Genomic DNA, 16,589 nt, shown 5'->3' with positions numbered 1-16,589 from the left:
TTCTAAATTTCGAGAATCATTAATTGCGAATTTAATTTTTGGTAAATTACAATTGGTTCATAGTAATTCAAATATGCTGTTAAGTTGATGACAAAAAATAAAATAATGCAAATATGCTGTTAAGTTGATGACAAAAAAAAATGCAAATATGCTAATATGAAAATAATGCGTTTATACCTTAAAACTACATGTTTTTTTACAAAAATTAGTGTGAAAACTCTATAAAGTCAATTAATCTTTTTTTATGCAGAGGGAGTATAACTTTGTTTTTCTACTCTTTATGGGTGAAAATTTTCTTTTCTTAGTATGATCAAACATAAATGAGGAAGGTATAACATTGGTTTGAAGGAACTTACCAATATAATTATAATATATATGGGGGTGTATTGAATTCAGTAGTTTATAAGATTTTAGGGTGTTTTTAAAATCACATGATTCAATATTTTAACTGATGATTGTTCAAATTCTTTAAAAATCATATGTTATTGATCTTGAAATTTATGAAAGTCATTTAAAATAACTAGGTTATTAGTTTGTATCCATTATTTTAATATATTGTGAGCATATTAATTTTCATGTTATATATTGACATACAGTATGCGAAAGTAGCTATAATGTTTTATTCTAAATTCCAAACATCTTAATATCTTATTATATAAACTTTGGTTTTCAAAGTCAGCCATTAACAAGATCGTGAGATGTGTCAATTATAAACAATAAGCTCTTGACACGTGTCGATTCTAATTTTGTTAATATTTAGATAAAATAGAAATATTATTAACCCTATCGAAAAAAGAAATATATAAAATAATTATTATAAAAAATTGAGAATTTTTGAGAAATAACCCTTTTGGTGTACCCTTTTTAAAAATACCTCTTTTATCTATCCATTTTCAAAAATACCCCTTTTTAAATATAAAAATTATAAAGTTTTATATAGTTTATAAGGTACTTCTATATAATAACTACTACTGGGAGATTAGATACAAATATTTTAAAATGTTTTAAATAGTTTTAAATCGTTTTTATAAGTTTTATAAGGTTTTTAAGAGGTTTTTAAAAGGGTTTATACGGTTTTATAAGGTTTTTACAATTTATTTTTACGCTATTTATGAAAGATATATAAAGTTTTATACACATATAAAGGTAATTTGTGTATATATTTATAAGCTTACACACATATTTGGATAAATTTCAATATTTTTAGTGGGTTTTTTGGTAAGGATTGAAAATGAGGTATTTTTAAAAAGAGGTATATGAAAAGGGGTATTTTTGAAATTCCCCCTAAAAAATTATATATTAAGAAATTATTAATAAAATTAAACAAATAACCTAATTTCAGTTATGTCAATTTGGTTTATTAATACAATAAGGATTTAAAAATTATAATTAACAAGAATATATGTCGGTTTTTATTTACAGAAGAGGATTAAGGTTTAAACTTTAATTTAACAATCAAAACATGTTATTTGTTGGTTTGGGTATATAAATGATAAATGAGAATTATGGTCTATCTTTGTAAATTTAAATTATGGTTAAAGTTTAACAATTAAACGAGATTATATGTCGAAACTTAGTTTTTAAATTTACTAACTCACGTGATCATGATAAGTGTCAAGTAAAACATAAGATGTTGCAACATGATGTATCTAATTTTGTTAATATCAAAATAAAATAGTTTTTTAAAAAATATTAAAAATAAAAATTGATAAAATAATTATAAAAAATTAAAGAGAATTTTTAAGAAATACCCCTTTTGGTGTATCCCTTTTAAAAAAATACCCCCTTTATCTATCCATTTTCAAAAATATCCCTGTTTAAATATGAAAAATTATAAACTTTGTATATGGTTTATAAGGTACTTCTATATAATAACTACTACTTGGAAATTTGATACAAATATTTTATAATGTTTTAAAAGGTTTTAAATATTTTTTACAAGTTTTATAAGGTTTTTAAAAGTGTTTATAAGGTATTTAAAAGGTTTTTAAAAGGTTTTTAAAATGTATTTATAAGTTATTTTACGCTATTTCTGAAAGATATATAAAAGTTTATACATATATAAAGATAATTTGTGTGTATATTTATAAGTAGTTACACATATTTGGATAAGTTTCAATATTTTTAGTGGTTGGTTTGATGAAGTTTGAAATATGGGTACTTTTAAAAAGTAGTACTGGAAAAATTGTATTTTTGATAAATTTAAAAGTAAAAATAATTGATATTTATCAAAAAAATATGTGTAAGCTTATATATACAGATACAAATTATCTTTATATGTGTGTAAATTTATATCTATTTTCATAAATACCGTATAAATATCTTTTAAATATTATTTAAAAGCCATATAAAAACTTTGTAAACCTTATAAAAACCTTACAAAAGTCTTACATGTCGTTTAGAACCTTTTAAAATTTTATAAATATTTGTATTGAGTCTCCCAGTAGTACCGCTAGATGTACCTTATAAACTATATAAAAATTTACAATTTTTCATATTTGAAAAAGGTATTTTTAAAAATGGATAGAAAATTGGTGTATTTTTAAAAAGGGGTACACCAAAAAGGGTATTTCTCAAAATTTCTCTTTCAACTATTAACTTATTTTTGGTTTTGCCAGTTGTAGGTTTTACAATTATAAGGGTTATGTGTTGGTTTGAGTTTATAAATGTGTATTATATTTTAGATTTTATAATTAAACGAGATTATCTATTGGTTTGGGTTTATAAAAGAAGAGTGAGATTTAGGTTTTACAATTAAACAAGGTTATTTATCAGTTTGGGTTCATAAAGGAAAATTAAGATTTACATTTTAAAAATAAAATAGATTTTGAGTTTAACTAAATAAATATTTTTATTCATGATTTTATTTTATAATATGTTATATTTGTTTAATTTTTAATTTATGTATGAATGTATTATGCCAGTGAGCAATTTCATTGTCTAAAACATTAGGGTGAATAAAAGATTTTTGAAAATAATATTTTTTTAGCTTAAATTAAAGATAACAAAAGTTCAATATAATTTATAATATAGTAACTTAAAATTTTTTTTTTTTTGAAATATGTAGTTTTTTATAATTCGAATGTGAAAGATTTTTTAATGTTTTCCTCAACGATACTATAATTTATTTTAGAATCTTTATGTTTATTTGCGTTGTTTATATGAATTTCTTTACAAATAACTATATTTGTATTTAACATCATATTTTAGATTGATGTTAATTTGAAAGAAATTTACCATCATATTAAATAATAATTAATTAATTTTCATAGTCTGAGAATGATATTTTGAAAAATTGAAAGTTAAGAATTAAAAATTTTTACAAAATGGTATAATCATTTTTAGAGGATAATTGCTAAAATAAGATTTTTTAAATATTTTAGCAATATTATGAATAATGGCGAATAGCTCCCAAATGTTTTGGTGATTGTCAGTTTGACATTACTTGATTTTTATAATTAACGTTTAATAACCAATTTTAAGATATATATACACGTTTATTTGATACTTCAAACCAAATAAATCACTTTCCAAATGAAAATAATTTCTCTTATTTTTTCAAAAAACAGATTTGGAATTTATTTTTTTAAGTGATAATAAATTTTAATTTTAATTTAATTTTAAATAAAGATAACCCGTCCATCGGACGGGTACTAAACTAGTTTTTGTATATAACATGCTCATGCCCATAACATCTTTAGTTTTGCCAATTTTAATGACAGTTGCCGCAATATGAGCACTTACAATAAGCTATATGCCTATATCTATCTATGTATACTGAAGAAGAATTTGCATCTTGATCCATTTTCTTAGCGTTAGACTAAGTATTGTGAGAATGAACAATATCCTAAAAATGGGCAACAAAGATACTGGCTTCCATAAATAAATTATTTTGTGACTTAGTAAGCACGGAAGATAATTAGCAAAATTTTCATTATTTATATCCGTCTCGATCTGGAGAATTAAAAAAAAACCCAGCATACTATTTCTTACGAGCAGCGAGCAGTAACTTATATGCTATGTTTTTGTGATTATATCTCTTGTTTGAATTTAGTTAGTCATTACCGCAACCGTATGTGTTGTTCTTGAATTTATATAGTAACTAGGTTTGAACCCGCGGTACACCGCGGGTCTTTGTTTGTAAAATTTATCTTAGATATAACTTCCCTTTTTAGTTTATATCTTTTTATTGTTTGTATATGATGGTTTATTTAGTAGTTCATATTTTTTTTTAAAAGGTATTGTTTGTTGTTTTGTGGTTATTTTTAATTTACATTTAGCACATATTTATAAGAGTGAATTATTATTTTTGTAGTTAGATTATGAAGTTTCCAAGGTTAAATTCTTATTTTTTTAAGATGGTTATCTTTCGGATTTGGTTCTTATTATCACTGATTTAAGGTTTACTATGGCATTTACTACTTGTTGGACATTTGGAGTATAGTTTGTGGTAGACAATATTGTATTTTTTGTTTATAAGTTCATATTTTTTAATTAAAAATATAATTTAATACCTTAGTATTTTATTTGAGAAAATATTTAGTTTTATAAGGACAAATAATGGTTAAATGTTGTTTTCATTAATATATGTAAACTAAATAAGGCCTGGAAGTCATATTTAGTAATGTTAAGAAGGGAAGTATTCTGCTTTGTCTATAAAATATAATGTGATTCTCAGAATCTTCAAAACCAAACCGGTTAACACATGGATTCAATCAACAAATAAGTAAAATTGATAAACCACTAACCAAAACAATAAATGAAGTAAACAAAACAAAAAAGAAACCGGCCATGGTCTTTTTTTTTTTTTTACCTCTCTCGTCTCTTTGATGCTAGCAAAAGAGTAAAGACCACCGCATAATCTCATCAAAAAATTTTTGGGCGATGTCAGTATATCACCTTTTCCCGTTTATATTTCTATAGTTACCCTAAGAATCTACAATGCGATTCGACTGTTATTAGTCGTTATCTGCCTTCTTCCGATGCAATCCTATGGAGGTAGTGGAGATCCAATTTGGGCAATTGAAGTCAAAGATGTCCGAAACCGAACCTAGATTTGGAGGCTTACCGAAACGTGATTCATTGTTACACGAATGAATTTTGATTTGTTTAGGTTAGTTACTATTAGATTTACTTTTATCTTCTTGTTTAATTAGCTTGTGTATCCTGAGTTAGTGATTAAAATTAGTCATTGTTAAGTATTGATTCGAAGTATAGCATGAGTAAAATTATAACCGTTCAATAGCCGATTAAAATGATTGTGTTTAAGATCATTTGTGGAAAATTTTGAGTGTACATGTTCTTAAGAAACTGAAAAAGACCTTGTGTAACTGTTAAATTCTGCAAAAGTAGGCATGGTTGGTAAATGAACTCCATTGTTTTGTAATAGTTTGTTGAATCTTACATTACTATGTATTTGTTTGTGTCAGAAGATCGTCCTTGCTATTTTTGAATTTTTTAGAACTAAATCAACGAAACCTTTAAAACTCCTTAGTTGTTCAACTGTCCTAATTTGTTATTTTGGCATTGGAAAACTTGTTGTTGTTTATGAATTGCAGATCCATACATTGATCTTCATAGTATTCTGATTACGTTTGCAGGTTTGTGCCCTAATTGGATTGATTGGCAAGTCATGTAACTCTTTCCATGGCCTCTTGCTTGGGATTACCTTACTGGTTAGTTTGGAATCTTCTTATTCAATTTTCTATGCCATGGTCTCTACTAATTTGAATAAGATAACCAAAACTTTAAAAACTGAATAGTTGTTAGGATAATCTGTAATTATGAATCAATATTTGAACATAGTTGCCATGTAAAGTTTAAAAAGAAGAGTTTGTTTAATATGAAAAACGAAAGAGTTCTTTTGTAATTGCAGAACAAACTCCACTTCCCTTGTTTGTTGTTGTCTGGAATTTTAACCTACACAGATAATGAAACAACTATAGAAAAGATGCATATCATAAAGCTTTACATATAAGTAGCAGAGTATATTTAGAATTGATACCTTGATGAATTGACAACACTATCCACTAATGTCTTGTTTATCGTCATTGCGAAAGCGACATGGTGATGTTTGCTTTGTAGAGTAGAAAGATGCGTTATTTTTTTTGGTGATTGTATGATTCAAGCTTCGATATATATATTTATAGATAGGTTGCAATATGTTAGGGTAGATCTTTTTTGTATGTGGATTGGCTTGCGAGAGTCGTCGGGTCTTTATGAATTTGATGCAATATTAGGAAAATTAATATGTTTTAGAATCAATTATTGGCGAAAATTATGTATATTCATAAGATTCTACTGTTACGATTGATACAAATCTATGATTACACGTATATTGATTTACTGATTTTCGATTTGGTATTTAATAATTTAATGGTTTATGGTTGCTGATTTTCGGCAAAATTAATTTCAGGAACTATAGAGACAGAACGTGGTGGGCTTAATAGAGGGTTTCGTAAAAATTGTGTTGTTGAATTTTGTTATCGAGCCTTTTTAAATATATATTAAACCCAATTAAATCGCAAACCCATTCATGAAGTTTACTCTACACATGAGTGGCGAAGATCCACTACGCTTTTCGCCGGGTTATAAGGGACGCGCGGACCCAAGATGGGTCTGAAATTGGATGTAATGTTTGTACAATTTTAACCCTATTGATTTTAAAAATAGCTCTCTATCATAAAAAATTGAAGGGTAATTTTTGGAATTTTTTGCCAAAATTCTATGATTTTCAATTTTGTACTTCTCTTTTAATATTAAGAAGATGAGCTCGAATTTTCAGCCACCGTATCAACTTCCTAAAACTATTGATGACAAAGGGTACGTAATGCATTTTGATAATTCCATCTCAGTTTATCAATCAATACTGATGATAAAGTTGTAACCCATATCTTTTAAATTGATAAAGAGTGTTATCCAAAAGAGGGGACGTTGATGAAGCGTGTGAGAAGATGCATTTGGCTATTTCATTGAGTAGAACCAAGCTGTTGGACTCTGTTCTCGACGAATTCAGAATGGTAAGGATAAGATTTTATACATTCGTGTGTTTGTTCATATTTATAAGGATATGTGTGTGTGTACGGATATATAGTCGTGTTTTGATGAGTTTTCGTGCACTTGCGTGCGTAGGCCTACTTGAGTCTCTCATTGGAAGATCGTAAGGTGCTATTGCTTGTCTTGGCCAGAGAGTATTACATCGACAGGACTCATGTCCGAGAACTCATTGATCATTACATCAAACTCAAGATCATTAGCCAGACAGAATCACCTACACCGGGTCTCGATGGCCCTTTGAATCGCATTCGCTGGAGTCTTGGACACGCCCTCAGGCCAACATATGCCGTGCTTTTCGAGAGGCTTAAAAGAAGCAATGAAGGGCCGAAATTTTTATGCATTCTATCAGCTTATTTAAGTTAGCTTAAGTCTCCTTTAGCTTAAGTATAACTCCACTGTATTCTATATATAAATACAGATGTAATCACGTTCTTTGATTCATTAATGAGAATTACAAGTTTAATATCTTTCTCTTTCATAAAGTTGTTATGGTATCAGAGCATTTCTCTCTCTAAAACAGAAGAAAATCATCTTTCTTCTTTCTTCTTCCGCTTTCATCATCTTCTCCATGGATCTTTCTTATTTTACATCAGATCTTCAATTCCTCTTTGATTCTTCTTCGTTTCTTTGAGAAATCATCATCTGTTTCATCAATTTCTCTTTATCTTGTCCCAAATCTCTTGCTTATTCTCATGAGTGCTTCGTTTCGCGATGTTTGTATCCCATGGGTAGCGATTCTTTTTCTTGCGATTGTTGACCATCTCATCGGTGTTATCTTCTTTGTTTTGTTCTCGATTTCATTTTGCAATTGAGTTTTGCAACAGATCTGTTCCTCTAATGGCTACTCCTACTACAAATCAAGATACGACTCAAGTTTCGTCAACGGATCAATACAATAACCCGTACTTTCTTCACAGTGCTGATCATGCGGGATTAATCCTTGTCTCCGATCGATTGAGTTCTGGTGCGGACTTCCATTCTTGGAGGCGTTCAATTCGGATGGCTCTCAATGTCCGTAATAAACTAGGCTTTATCGACGGTACAATTACTAAACCATCTGAAGATCATCGAGATTTTGGTTATTGGTCACGTTGTAATGATATTATCACAACGTGGTTAATCAATTCTGTGTCTAAGAAGATTGGCCAGAGTTTGTTGTATTTTCCTACTGCTGCTGGAATTTGGAATAGTTTGATTTCTAGGTTCAAACAAGATGATGCTCCAAGAGTTTATGAGATAGAAAAGCGGCTTAGTTCTTTGCAACAAGGATCTTTAGATGTTAATGCATACTACACAGAGTTAGTAACATTGTGGGAAGAATTGAAGAATTATGTTGAGTTACCTCTTTGCACTTGTGGAAAGTGTGAATGCAATGCTGCTGCATTATGGGAAAAGTTACAACAGCGCAGTCGTGTTACCAAATTTTTGATGGGCTTAAATGAAGGTTTTGAGTCTACTCGAAGACACATACTGATGCTGAAGCCTATCCCAACTATTGAAGATGCTTTCAATATGGTCACTCAAGATGAAAGGCAAAAACACATCAAACCTACTAGGACTGAGAGCGCAGTGTTTCTTAATACAGGTCCTTCTCCACAGCAAATAGTATCCTCTGGTGATGCTATACCATATGCTGTTTCACTGGATAATAATGCTTTTGCTATTCAACATCAAAGCCACAGTGGCTATCGTCCTAGAGCACAACGTCCTCTATGCACACATTGTGGCCAAACAGGTCACATTGTTCAGAAGTGTTTTAAACTACATGGGTATCCTCCAGGCTATATTCCGGGTTACAAGAGCAATGGATTACATCATGCTAATAGTGGTTATAACCATGTTCAGCGTCCTTTTGCTCCATCTACTCAGCCAACTACTCAATTTAGAGGACAAGCTCCCTCTTACAGGCCTCCAACTGTGGCGAATGTGATGACTGATTACAATGGTTCTTACTCATATCTCCCTCCTCCCACTCAAGACAACAACATGAATCTGAATATTAATCAGATGAGTCAGGATCAGATTCAGTCATTGATACAACAATTGTCTACTCAACAACTCACTGCATCTGTTCAAGTTTCAGAGCCCTCGGTCCCTTCCTCACAAGCTTTAGTTCCATCATCTTCTATTCCTTCTCCTTTCACTGCCACAGTCACTGCACATGGTGCTATGGATCCTCAATCTTCTGCTGGTAATCTTGTTTTTCCATCTTCTTTTCCATCATCATCTTTACGTTTTCAAAACAATCAGTTTACTTTTCAAAACCAATGTTTATCAACTCTCTATTCTAATCTTCCACATGGTTCTTGGATAATTGATAGTGGTGCCACTAGTCACGTTTGTTCTGACTTGACATTTTTTAGTGAAACTATTTCAGTCTCTGGGGTAAATGTCTCTTTGCCTAATGATACTAGAGTGGCTATTACACACACAGGCACCATTCCCATTACATCCTCATTGATATTGCATAATGTTTTACATGTTCCTTCTTTCAAATTTAATCTCATATCTGTTAGTAGTTTACTGAGGTCAAGTAACTGTTCAGCTCATTTCTTTCCTGATTATTGCTTTATTCAGGAGTTTATTCAGGGATTGACGATTGGTAGAGGAGTATTGCTGCATAATCTCTATATTCTACAAGTTGATGTGCCGTATTCATCTGTCTCTTCTTTGCATTTTTCTGGATCCTTGATGGCTGATGGTGAACTTTGGCACAAACGCCTAGGGCATCCATCATCTGCCAAGTTACTGCAATTGTCTGGTACTTTGCCAATTATTAAGTCTTCTTTAGAACATCCATCTCATTGTTCAGTATGTCATTTAGCTAAACAAAAGCATCTATCCTTTGAGTCTCATAATAATTTTTCAAAATCACCATTTGATCTTGTTCATATGGATGTTTGGGGTCCCTTTTCAACAGAATCTATAGACGGTTATAGGTATTTTTTAACTGTTGTTGATGATTGTACTAGAGTAACATGGATATACCTATTGAGAAATAAAAGTGAGGTTTCTAAACATTTTGTCTCTCTTATTGCTCATGTCAAAACTCAATATAATTCAATCATTAGAGCAATTAGGACTGATAATGCACCTGAGCTTGCTTTTCATGATATTGTTAAAGAAAATGGTATGACACATCAATTCTCTTGTCCTTATACTCCTCAACAAAACTCAGTTGTAGAAAGAAAACATCAGCATCTATTAAATGTTGTTAGAGCTTTGCTATTTCAATCTAATATTCCATTAGTATATTGGACTGATTGTATACATACTGCAGTTTTCCTTATCAATAGAATGCCTTCTGTTATATTGAAAAATCTTTCTCCATATGAACTATTACTAAAGAAAAAACCTGATTACTCATTTCTTAGAACATTTGGTTGTCTTTGCTATGTTTCTACTTTGTTAAAAGATAGAAATAAGTTTAGTCCTCGTGCAGATAAATGTGTCTTTCTAGGCTATTCATCCGGTTATAAGGGTTATAAAATCTTGCATTTAGACACTAATGTTGTTTCTGTCTCAAGAAATGTTATTTTCCATGAAACAATTTTTCCATTTCTTGATGAATCACAAACTGTTTCTGATGATATTTTTAGCAAGATCATTACACCTTTACCTGTACCTACTGCTATAGATAATACAATAGTGTTACCAAATATGCATCCTGTCATAGCATCACCTGCATCACATTTGCATCACTCCCGCTCTAGTGTCACACTAGGTACAACTGAGACTATACCAGCGGAGAATGATGTGGTTTCACTTCCAAATGCCAGGCCAAAACGAACTGCTAAGGTACCCAATTACTTATCTGATTACCATTGTGCCTTAATTCAGTCTACTTCTTTACCAATTCAAATTTCACCTGTTTCATCTAAACCAATCAAAACACCATATCCTCTTTCTTCTTACCTATCATACAAACAGTTCAAAGAACCCTATCAGTCCATTATTCTTTCTTATTCATTAGAAACAGAACCATCTACCTTCCAACAAGCCATTATTTCTGAAAAATGGACTAAGGCTATGAATGTGGAACTTGGGGCTATGGAACTTACCAAAACTTTCAGTGTTGTATCTCTTCCTCCGGGTAAGAATGTTGTAGGTTGTAAATGGGTTTACACCATTAAATACAATGCTGATGGTAGCATTGAAAGATACAAGGCTCGGCTGGTTGCAAAAGGCTATACTCAACAAGAAGGAGTAGATTACTTTGAGACCTTTTCACCAGTAGCTAAGCTAGCAAGTGTGAAGTTTATGCTTGGTCTTGCAGCTAACAAAGGATGGAGTCTTTCTCAAATGGATGTTACTAATGCTTTTTTGCATAGTGACTTAGATGAAGAGATCTACATGAGTTTGCCGCTTGGGTACACACCTGCTTCTGGAATTCTTCCTCCTAATGCTGTATGTTGTCTACACAAATCTATTTACGGATTAAAGCAGGCATCCAGACAATGGTATAAGTGTTTCTCCAATGTCTTACTTGCAAATGGATATACTCAAGCTCCTCCGGACAACACATTATTTGTCAAGTTTACTGATACATCATTTATTGTTGTATTAGTTTATGTTGATGATATAATGATTGTGAGTAACAATGATGATGAAGTGACAGCATTGAAGACTGCATTTAACAAGGAGTTCAAAATAAAAGATCTTGGCCAGCTCAGATTCTTCTTAGGCTTGGAGATTGCCAGGAATTCTGAAGGTATTTCAGTTTCACAGAAGAAGTATTGCCTTGATCTACTCAATGATACTGGTTTACTAGGCTGTAAACCCAAGGCAGTCCCGATGGATCCAAAGGTAACATTGACAAAAGAATCAGGTACTGCTCTCTCTGTAGATGATGGGAGAAGATATAGGGAGCTAGTTGGAAGACTCCTCTATTTGACTATAACAAGGCCAGATATAACATTTGCAGTGCATAATCTGAGTCAGTTTCTCTCTTCTCCTACCAATAAACATATGCAGGCTGTCTATAATATCCTGAAGTATTTGAAAGTCAATCCTGGACAAGGCTTATATTACTCAGCCAAGAATGATACTTGCCTCAATGCGTTTTCAGATGCTGATTGGGGTACGTGTCCTGATTCACGAAGGTCAGTTACAGGGATTATGATATTTCTTGGAAAATCTCTGATTAACTGGAAATCTAAGAAGCGGAAAGTGGCAAGTCAAAGCAGCTGTGAATCAGAGTACCGAGCCATGGCTTTAGCGACAAATGAGCTTATTTGGATGCAACAATTATTGACAGTTTTACGCATTCCGGTTCAGTCTCAAGCTAAGCTGTTCTGTGACAACAAATCTGCAATGCACATTGCAAATAATCCTGTTTTTCATGAGAGAACAAAGCATGTGGAGATTGATTGTCATGTTACTAGAGATCAGGTAAAGAATGGGTTCTTGAAGGTTCTTCATGTTTCAACAACAAACCAGCTTGCAGATATTTTGACAAAACCTCTGCATCCTGGACCATTCCATTCTTTACTTAATCGCATGTCTGTTTCAAGTCTCTTTCTTCCTCCTGATTTGGATTCAGAGACTTGAGGGAGGTGTATCAGCTTATTTAAGTTAGCTTAACTCTCCTTTAGCTTAAGTATAACTCCACTGTATTCTATATATAAATACAGATGTAATCACGTTCTTTGATTCATTAATGAGAATTACAAGTTTAATATCTTTCTCTTTCATAAAGTTGTTACATTCTTCAATGCGACATTCTATTAATCCTTAGGTAAGTAATTAATTAGGATATGTTTTTTTCCATGTATACGTAACATTATAGTTAATTTATTTTATTTACTTTTTAATTTCGCAGAACAGATAATTTGTCGTCCTTGCGAGCATTGGAATCACATCTAAAAGAAATATTTTAAGTGTCGGTTGAGACTGTACAAAGGTTTCACTTTGTCCAATTACTATAGACCAAGCAATACAAGTTTGTGCTTTTGGCCCTAATTTAGTTACCTATTTGAACGGTCGTCATGTTAATAAAATATCCTAGACTTACCAAATGCTAATAGCTCAAACGGTAAAAATTTCTGGTAAAAACTTAAAGATCGCCGGTTTGAATAACGCTTGGGACGAAACCATATACAACATGTTTTGGATTCGAGCATGAGGGGATGTATGAGTTTCGGCCTATAACCTCTTTGATTATTCAAAAAAATAACATTCTAGACTCCTAGTAGTAGTTAAAGTGGCTTGAGAATAAGAGAGAGGGTGGTGAGTTTGGTTCTTGTCATAAAATTTAATTTATCCTTAAAATTTTACTACGTAATCAGACTTTTTAACTTTTATTGGAACAAATGTTTGCTCTTAAAAACTTAATACAATTACTTTGTTTTTAGTTTTAAATCTAAATCTCCATGTTGTACAAGAACATCCGAAACTATACAATTGTTGTAATTTTGCTGATTCAAAAGAAAGTGGTTAATGCGTGTCATCACTCGTTAAAAAAATGCACCTTCAAAGCTGCCCAAGTCCAAAGAAGAATAGAAGAAGCTCGACGTTAAATCCAACCAATGATCATCGAGTTTACCATGTCCCAAACTCTTAGTTTGTCGTTGGTTTTAGTAGGGTTCCATACTTCATTATTAAAACCAAGTTTTTTTCCAACGCTTTTCATGTTATATATGAGGAGAAACGGAGTTTATACTTGTCCTGAATGATCGGAGGCATGAAGACAGTAAGGAGAGACCAAACTTTGATCGTTTGATGATTTGCTTGATTCTTAAGTTTTTTCGCCTGTTTTGGTTTCGGTATTAACAGTATCGAATAAGATAATGAAAAGAAATTTAAAGAAGATAGAAAAACTAATGAACTCAAATGAATTTGCGAGGCGACGGAAGTGAGACACGACTTGTGAGTTGAAGGTGAGATGCCATGATAGGTTCAAGAGTAAGAATTCATACGGTGGTCAGAGACGACGTTTCACAATGACGGTTGAGAAGAAGTTACTTAGGACGAAAAGTATAGTTCTCTTTCTCATAGTATCATAAATAAACAAAACATGATATCCATTTTATTATGTTGGTAAATAATTTGTTAATATGTACAAGGGAAAATTGTTCAACTTATATTAATTGAACATGTGGTAAACTTATTATAACATATGAAACAAATATATCGATAAGGTTTGTGTCAAACTGTAATTACGCGGATGCAATAAATAACTGGAATTTTTTTTTTTTTTGTAAAGAATATTGTTAAGATGAAAGTTTGTAAGATTACAAATGGTTAAAGCGAGATTAATGCATTGAGGATAGTAGTGTCTCCTATAAAAAAAAGCACATGTATATAAATATTCAATCAAACTTAAATTAAATATTATAATATGTAGCTTTTAAATTTTTTAATATTTATAATATTTTAAAGTTTTATAAAAATTTAAATTTATAATATTTTAAAACTTTTTAAAAATTTTATTTTTCTTAAATAAAGAAGCGGATTAAATTGAATAAAAAATTTAATTTGGAAACCTGAGAATTCAAACTCATTTGTAGTTGTGAACATATTAGTCCTATTTATAATTATCTAAATTTTTTTACCTTATGTAGAAGTTGTACATATATAGTTATCGATTGAGTTATATACGTCAATTTTTAAAAATTTCAATTGCAAAATGTGTGCAAAAAAATTTGTATTTTTATTATAAATATATTTTATGTAATCATATAAATTAAAAACAAATATGATTATATAAATATATTGGAGAGAGATTTGATTTATTGAAGAATGATTTTAAGAAATTTTTTTGATGTAATAAATATTTGTTTCCATATTTCCGATTTGCGTCTGATTTAATTATAAAATTTACTTTTAAGTTTTGTTATTTATTCTAATAGGAAGAGTTTGAGTATGCAAATATTAGAAAAATAAAATGTTATAACCCAAAATAGATTTTTGTACAAAATGTACTTCAAAAATGTTAAGATAGATAACTACCCATGTCGGATCAAATACAAATCCTGAGGACGTATTGAATCTTTCTTTTTTTTTTTGGATAAAAACATATTATTTTGGTGGGCACCTGAATCTTTGAGCCCATTAAATTATCATCCAATGATTGAGTCCCTCCACTGCTTCTACATCGGCGCACCCAGAGATAGAGGCTCAAGTATCTGACGAAACCCTGACAAGCTCGTGTCTTATATCCCGATGAAGCAGGTACATAGTGTACTGAATATATGGTTAGCTCAAGTTTCTTAGATATTACTGATCATACTATTTTGCAAATCGAATGAATATATGGTTGTTAATATTCTATTAGACCTTAAGCTCTTTCAAATTATATTGTGGAACCATATAAGTATCAGTTGTCCAACATTATGACCTCTATTAGTTACAAAAAAAAAAGTCAAAACTTAGAGCAATATATATAATTAGGATTCAGAATTAGGAAAACCTTTGGAGAACAGAGTCGACGCATGTTGCATTTAGAACATATTGAACTGCTATGAAATTCCTTTTAAAAGTGAATTATTTCATCTTCATTTGTTCCATCTCTCTCTTGTTTGTTCCTGTGTTAACCATGATACTCACAAAGCATCATGTAATTTCAAGCTCTAGTATACAATATTTATTAACTGTTTTGCCTTAGCTACTCATACTGATATTGTTAATTATAGTATATGTCTAGAGTTTTTCCTTATCTAAGCTTGTTTAGTTTTGACAGATTAGGAAAGTGTTTAAAGAATTTTTATCTCTGACGTACGTACCTTTAGCAATCATATTTTGTTGCCTATAGAATATTCATATGAAAAAAAAGTATTTCTTATGAAGAAGTAACCGTCAAGGGAGACATAAAGGATCGGTACTTTAATCTCTCCCCTATCCTAAAAATCCATTAAGAAAACAATAACATACAAAAAAGCAACTTCTTTAATTTCATCCTCAAAACTTGTCTCTAATAGTTTTAACAACTCAACAATAAAAACAAAGAATTAGACATCTAGAGCTCGTCGTGAGACTCATCTTCCTCCTCAGTCGGTGACTCTCCGCCTGCACCTGGTGCTCCGCCTGATCTCTGGTAAACTGCTGTGATGATTGGGTTACACACTGCTTCTACCTCCTTGAGCTTCTCATCGTACTCTTCTTTCTCTGAGTTTTGGTTCTCGTCGAGCCACTCCAAGGCTTCCTTGGTTGCTGCTTCGATCTTCTCCTTCTCATCACCTTCCAATTTATCTGCAAGCTTGTCCTTGTCATTCACTTGGTTCTTCATGTTGTACACGTATGTCTCCAAGGCATTTCTGGCGTCAATTCTCTCCTTCACCTTCTTGTCCTCCTCTGCAAACTCCTCAGCCTCCTTCACCATCCGGTCAATCTCTTCTTGGCTCAAACGACCCTTCTCGTTTGTGATTGTAATCTTCTCTGATTTACCACTCGCTTTGTCCTCTGCCTTAACGTTAAGAATACCGTTGGCGTCCACTTCGAATGTGACCTCGATTTGAGGGGTTCCTCTGTCAAAAGGAGAATGATGATTACTTTGAAGTTCAACTAAGAATACAGTTACAAAAGGTTAAAAGAAG

General features: G+C 31.2%; 3 protein-coding genes across 3 annotated transcripts in view; 2 read left to right on the top strand and 1 right to left on the bottom strand.

Annotated features, from left to right (window-relative positions):
- The first annotated feature begins 4,797 nt into the window (after nt 1–4,797).
- Nucleotides 4,798–7,480, top strand: LOC111829680. Its single transcript, XM_023779535.1, has 5 exons — nt 4,798–5,113; nt 5,601–5,675; nt 6,416–6,822; nt 6,911–7,019; nt 7,132–7,480. Exons 3-5 carry the CDS (start codon nt 6,767–6,769, stop codon nt 7,417–7,419), a joined length of 453 nt encoding a protein of 150 aa, XP_023635303.1. The 5' UTR covers nt 4,798–5,113; nt 5,601–5,675; nt 6,416–6,766; the 3' UTR covers nt 7,420–7,480.
- A 413-nt stretch (nt 7,481–7,893) lies between these two features.
- LOC111829472 lies at nt 7,894–8,942 on the top strand. The gene is made up of 2 exons (XM_023778563.1): nt 7,894–8,848; nt 8,902–8,942. Exons 1-2 carry the CDS (start codon nt 7,894–7,896, stop codon nt 8,940–8,942), a joined length of 996 nt encoding a protein of 331 aa, XP_023634331.1.
- Nucleotides 8,943–15,858: 6,916 nt separating this feature from the next.
- LOC17880557 (mediator of RNA polymerase II transcription subunit 37f) overlaps nt 15,859–16,589 on the bottom strand; it is a 3,092-nt gene continuing 2,361 nt past the window's right edge. The window contains exon 6 of the mRNA XM_006286279.2: nt 15,859–16,536. Coding sequence (XP_006286341.2) covers nt 16,013–16,536 — 524 coding nt within the window. The 3' untranslated portion in view covers nt 15,859–16,012. The remainder of the gene's footprint in view (nt 16,537–16,589) is intronic.

Source organism: Capsella rubella, unplaced genomic scaffold, assembly GCF_000375325.1.
Source record: "Capsella rubella cultivar Monte Gargano unplaced genomic scaffold, Caprub1_0 scaffold_7, whole genome shotgun sequence".
Lineage (NCBI taxonomy): Eukaryota > Viridiplantae > Streptophyta > Magnoliopsida > Brassicales > Brassicaceae > Capsella > Capsella rubella.
This window is presented reverse-complemented; position numbering and strand designations above follow the sequence as displayed.

Bases quoted from the DNA above. Each gene is read 5' to 3' on its own strand.
- LOC111829680 (XM_023779535.1), top strand. From the start codon at position 6,767: ATGAGCTCGAATTTTCAGCCACCGTATCAACTTCCTAAAACTATTGAT. The intron at 6,823-6,910 runs GTACGTAATGCA...AAATTGATAAAG, and splicing joins AAAACTATTGATGACAAAGG to AGTGTTATCCAAAAGAGGGG. The intron at 7,020-7,131 runs GTAAGGATAAGA...TTGCGTGCGTAG, and splicing joins TTCTCGACGAATTCAGAATG to GCCTACTTGAGTCTCTCATT.
- LOC111829472 (XM_023778563.1), top strand. From the start codon at position 7,894: ATGGCTACTCCTACTACAAATCAAGATACGACTCAAGTTTCGTCAACG. The intron at 8,849-8,901 runs GTTACAAGAGCA...AACCATGTTCAG, and splicing joins TCCTCCAGGCTATATTCCGG to CGTCCTTTTGCTCCATCTAC.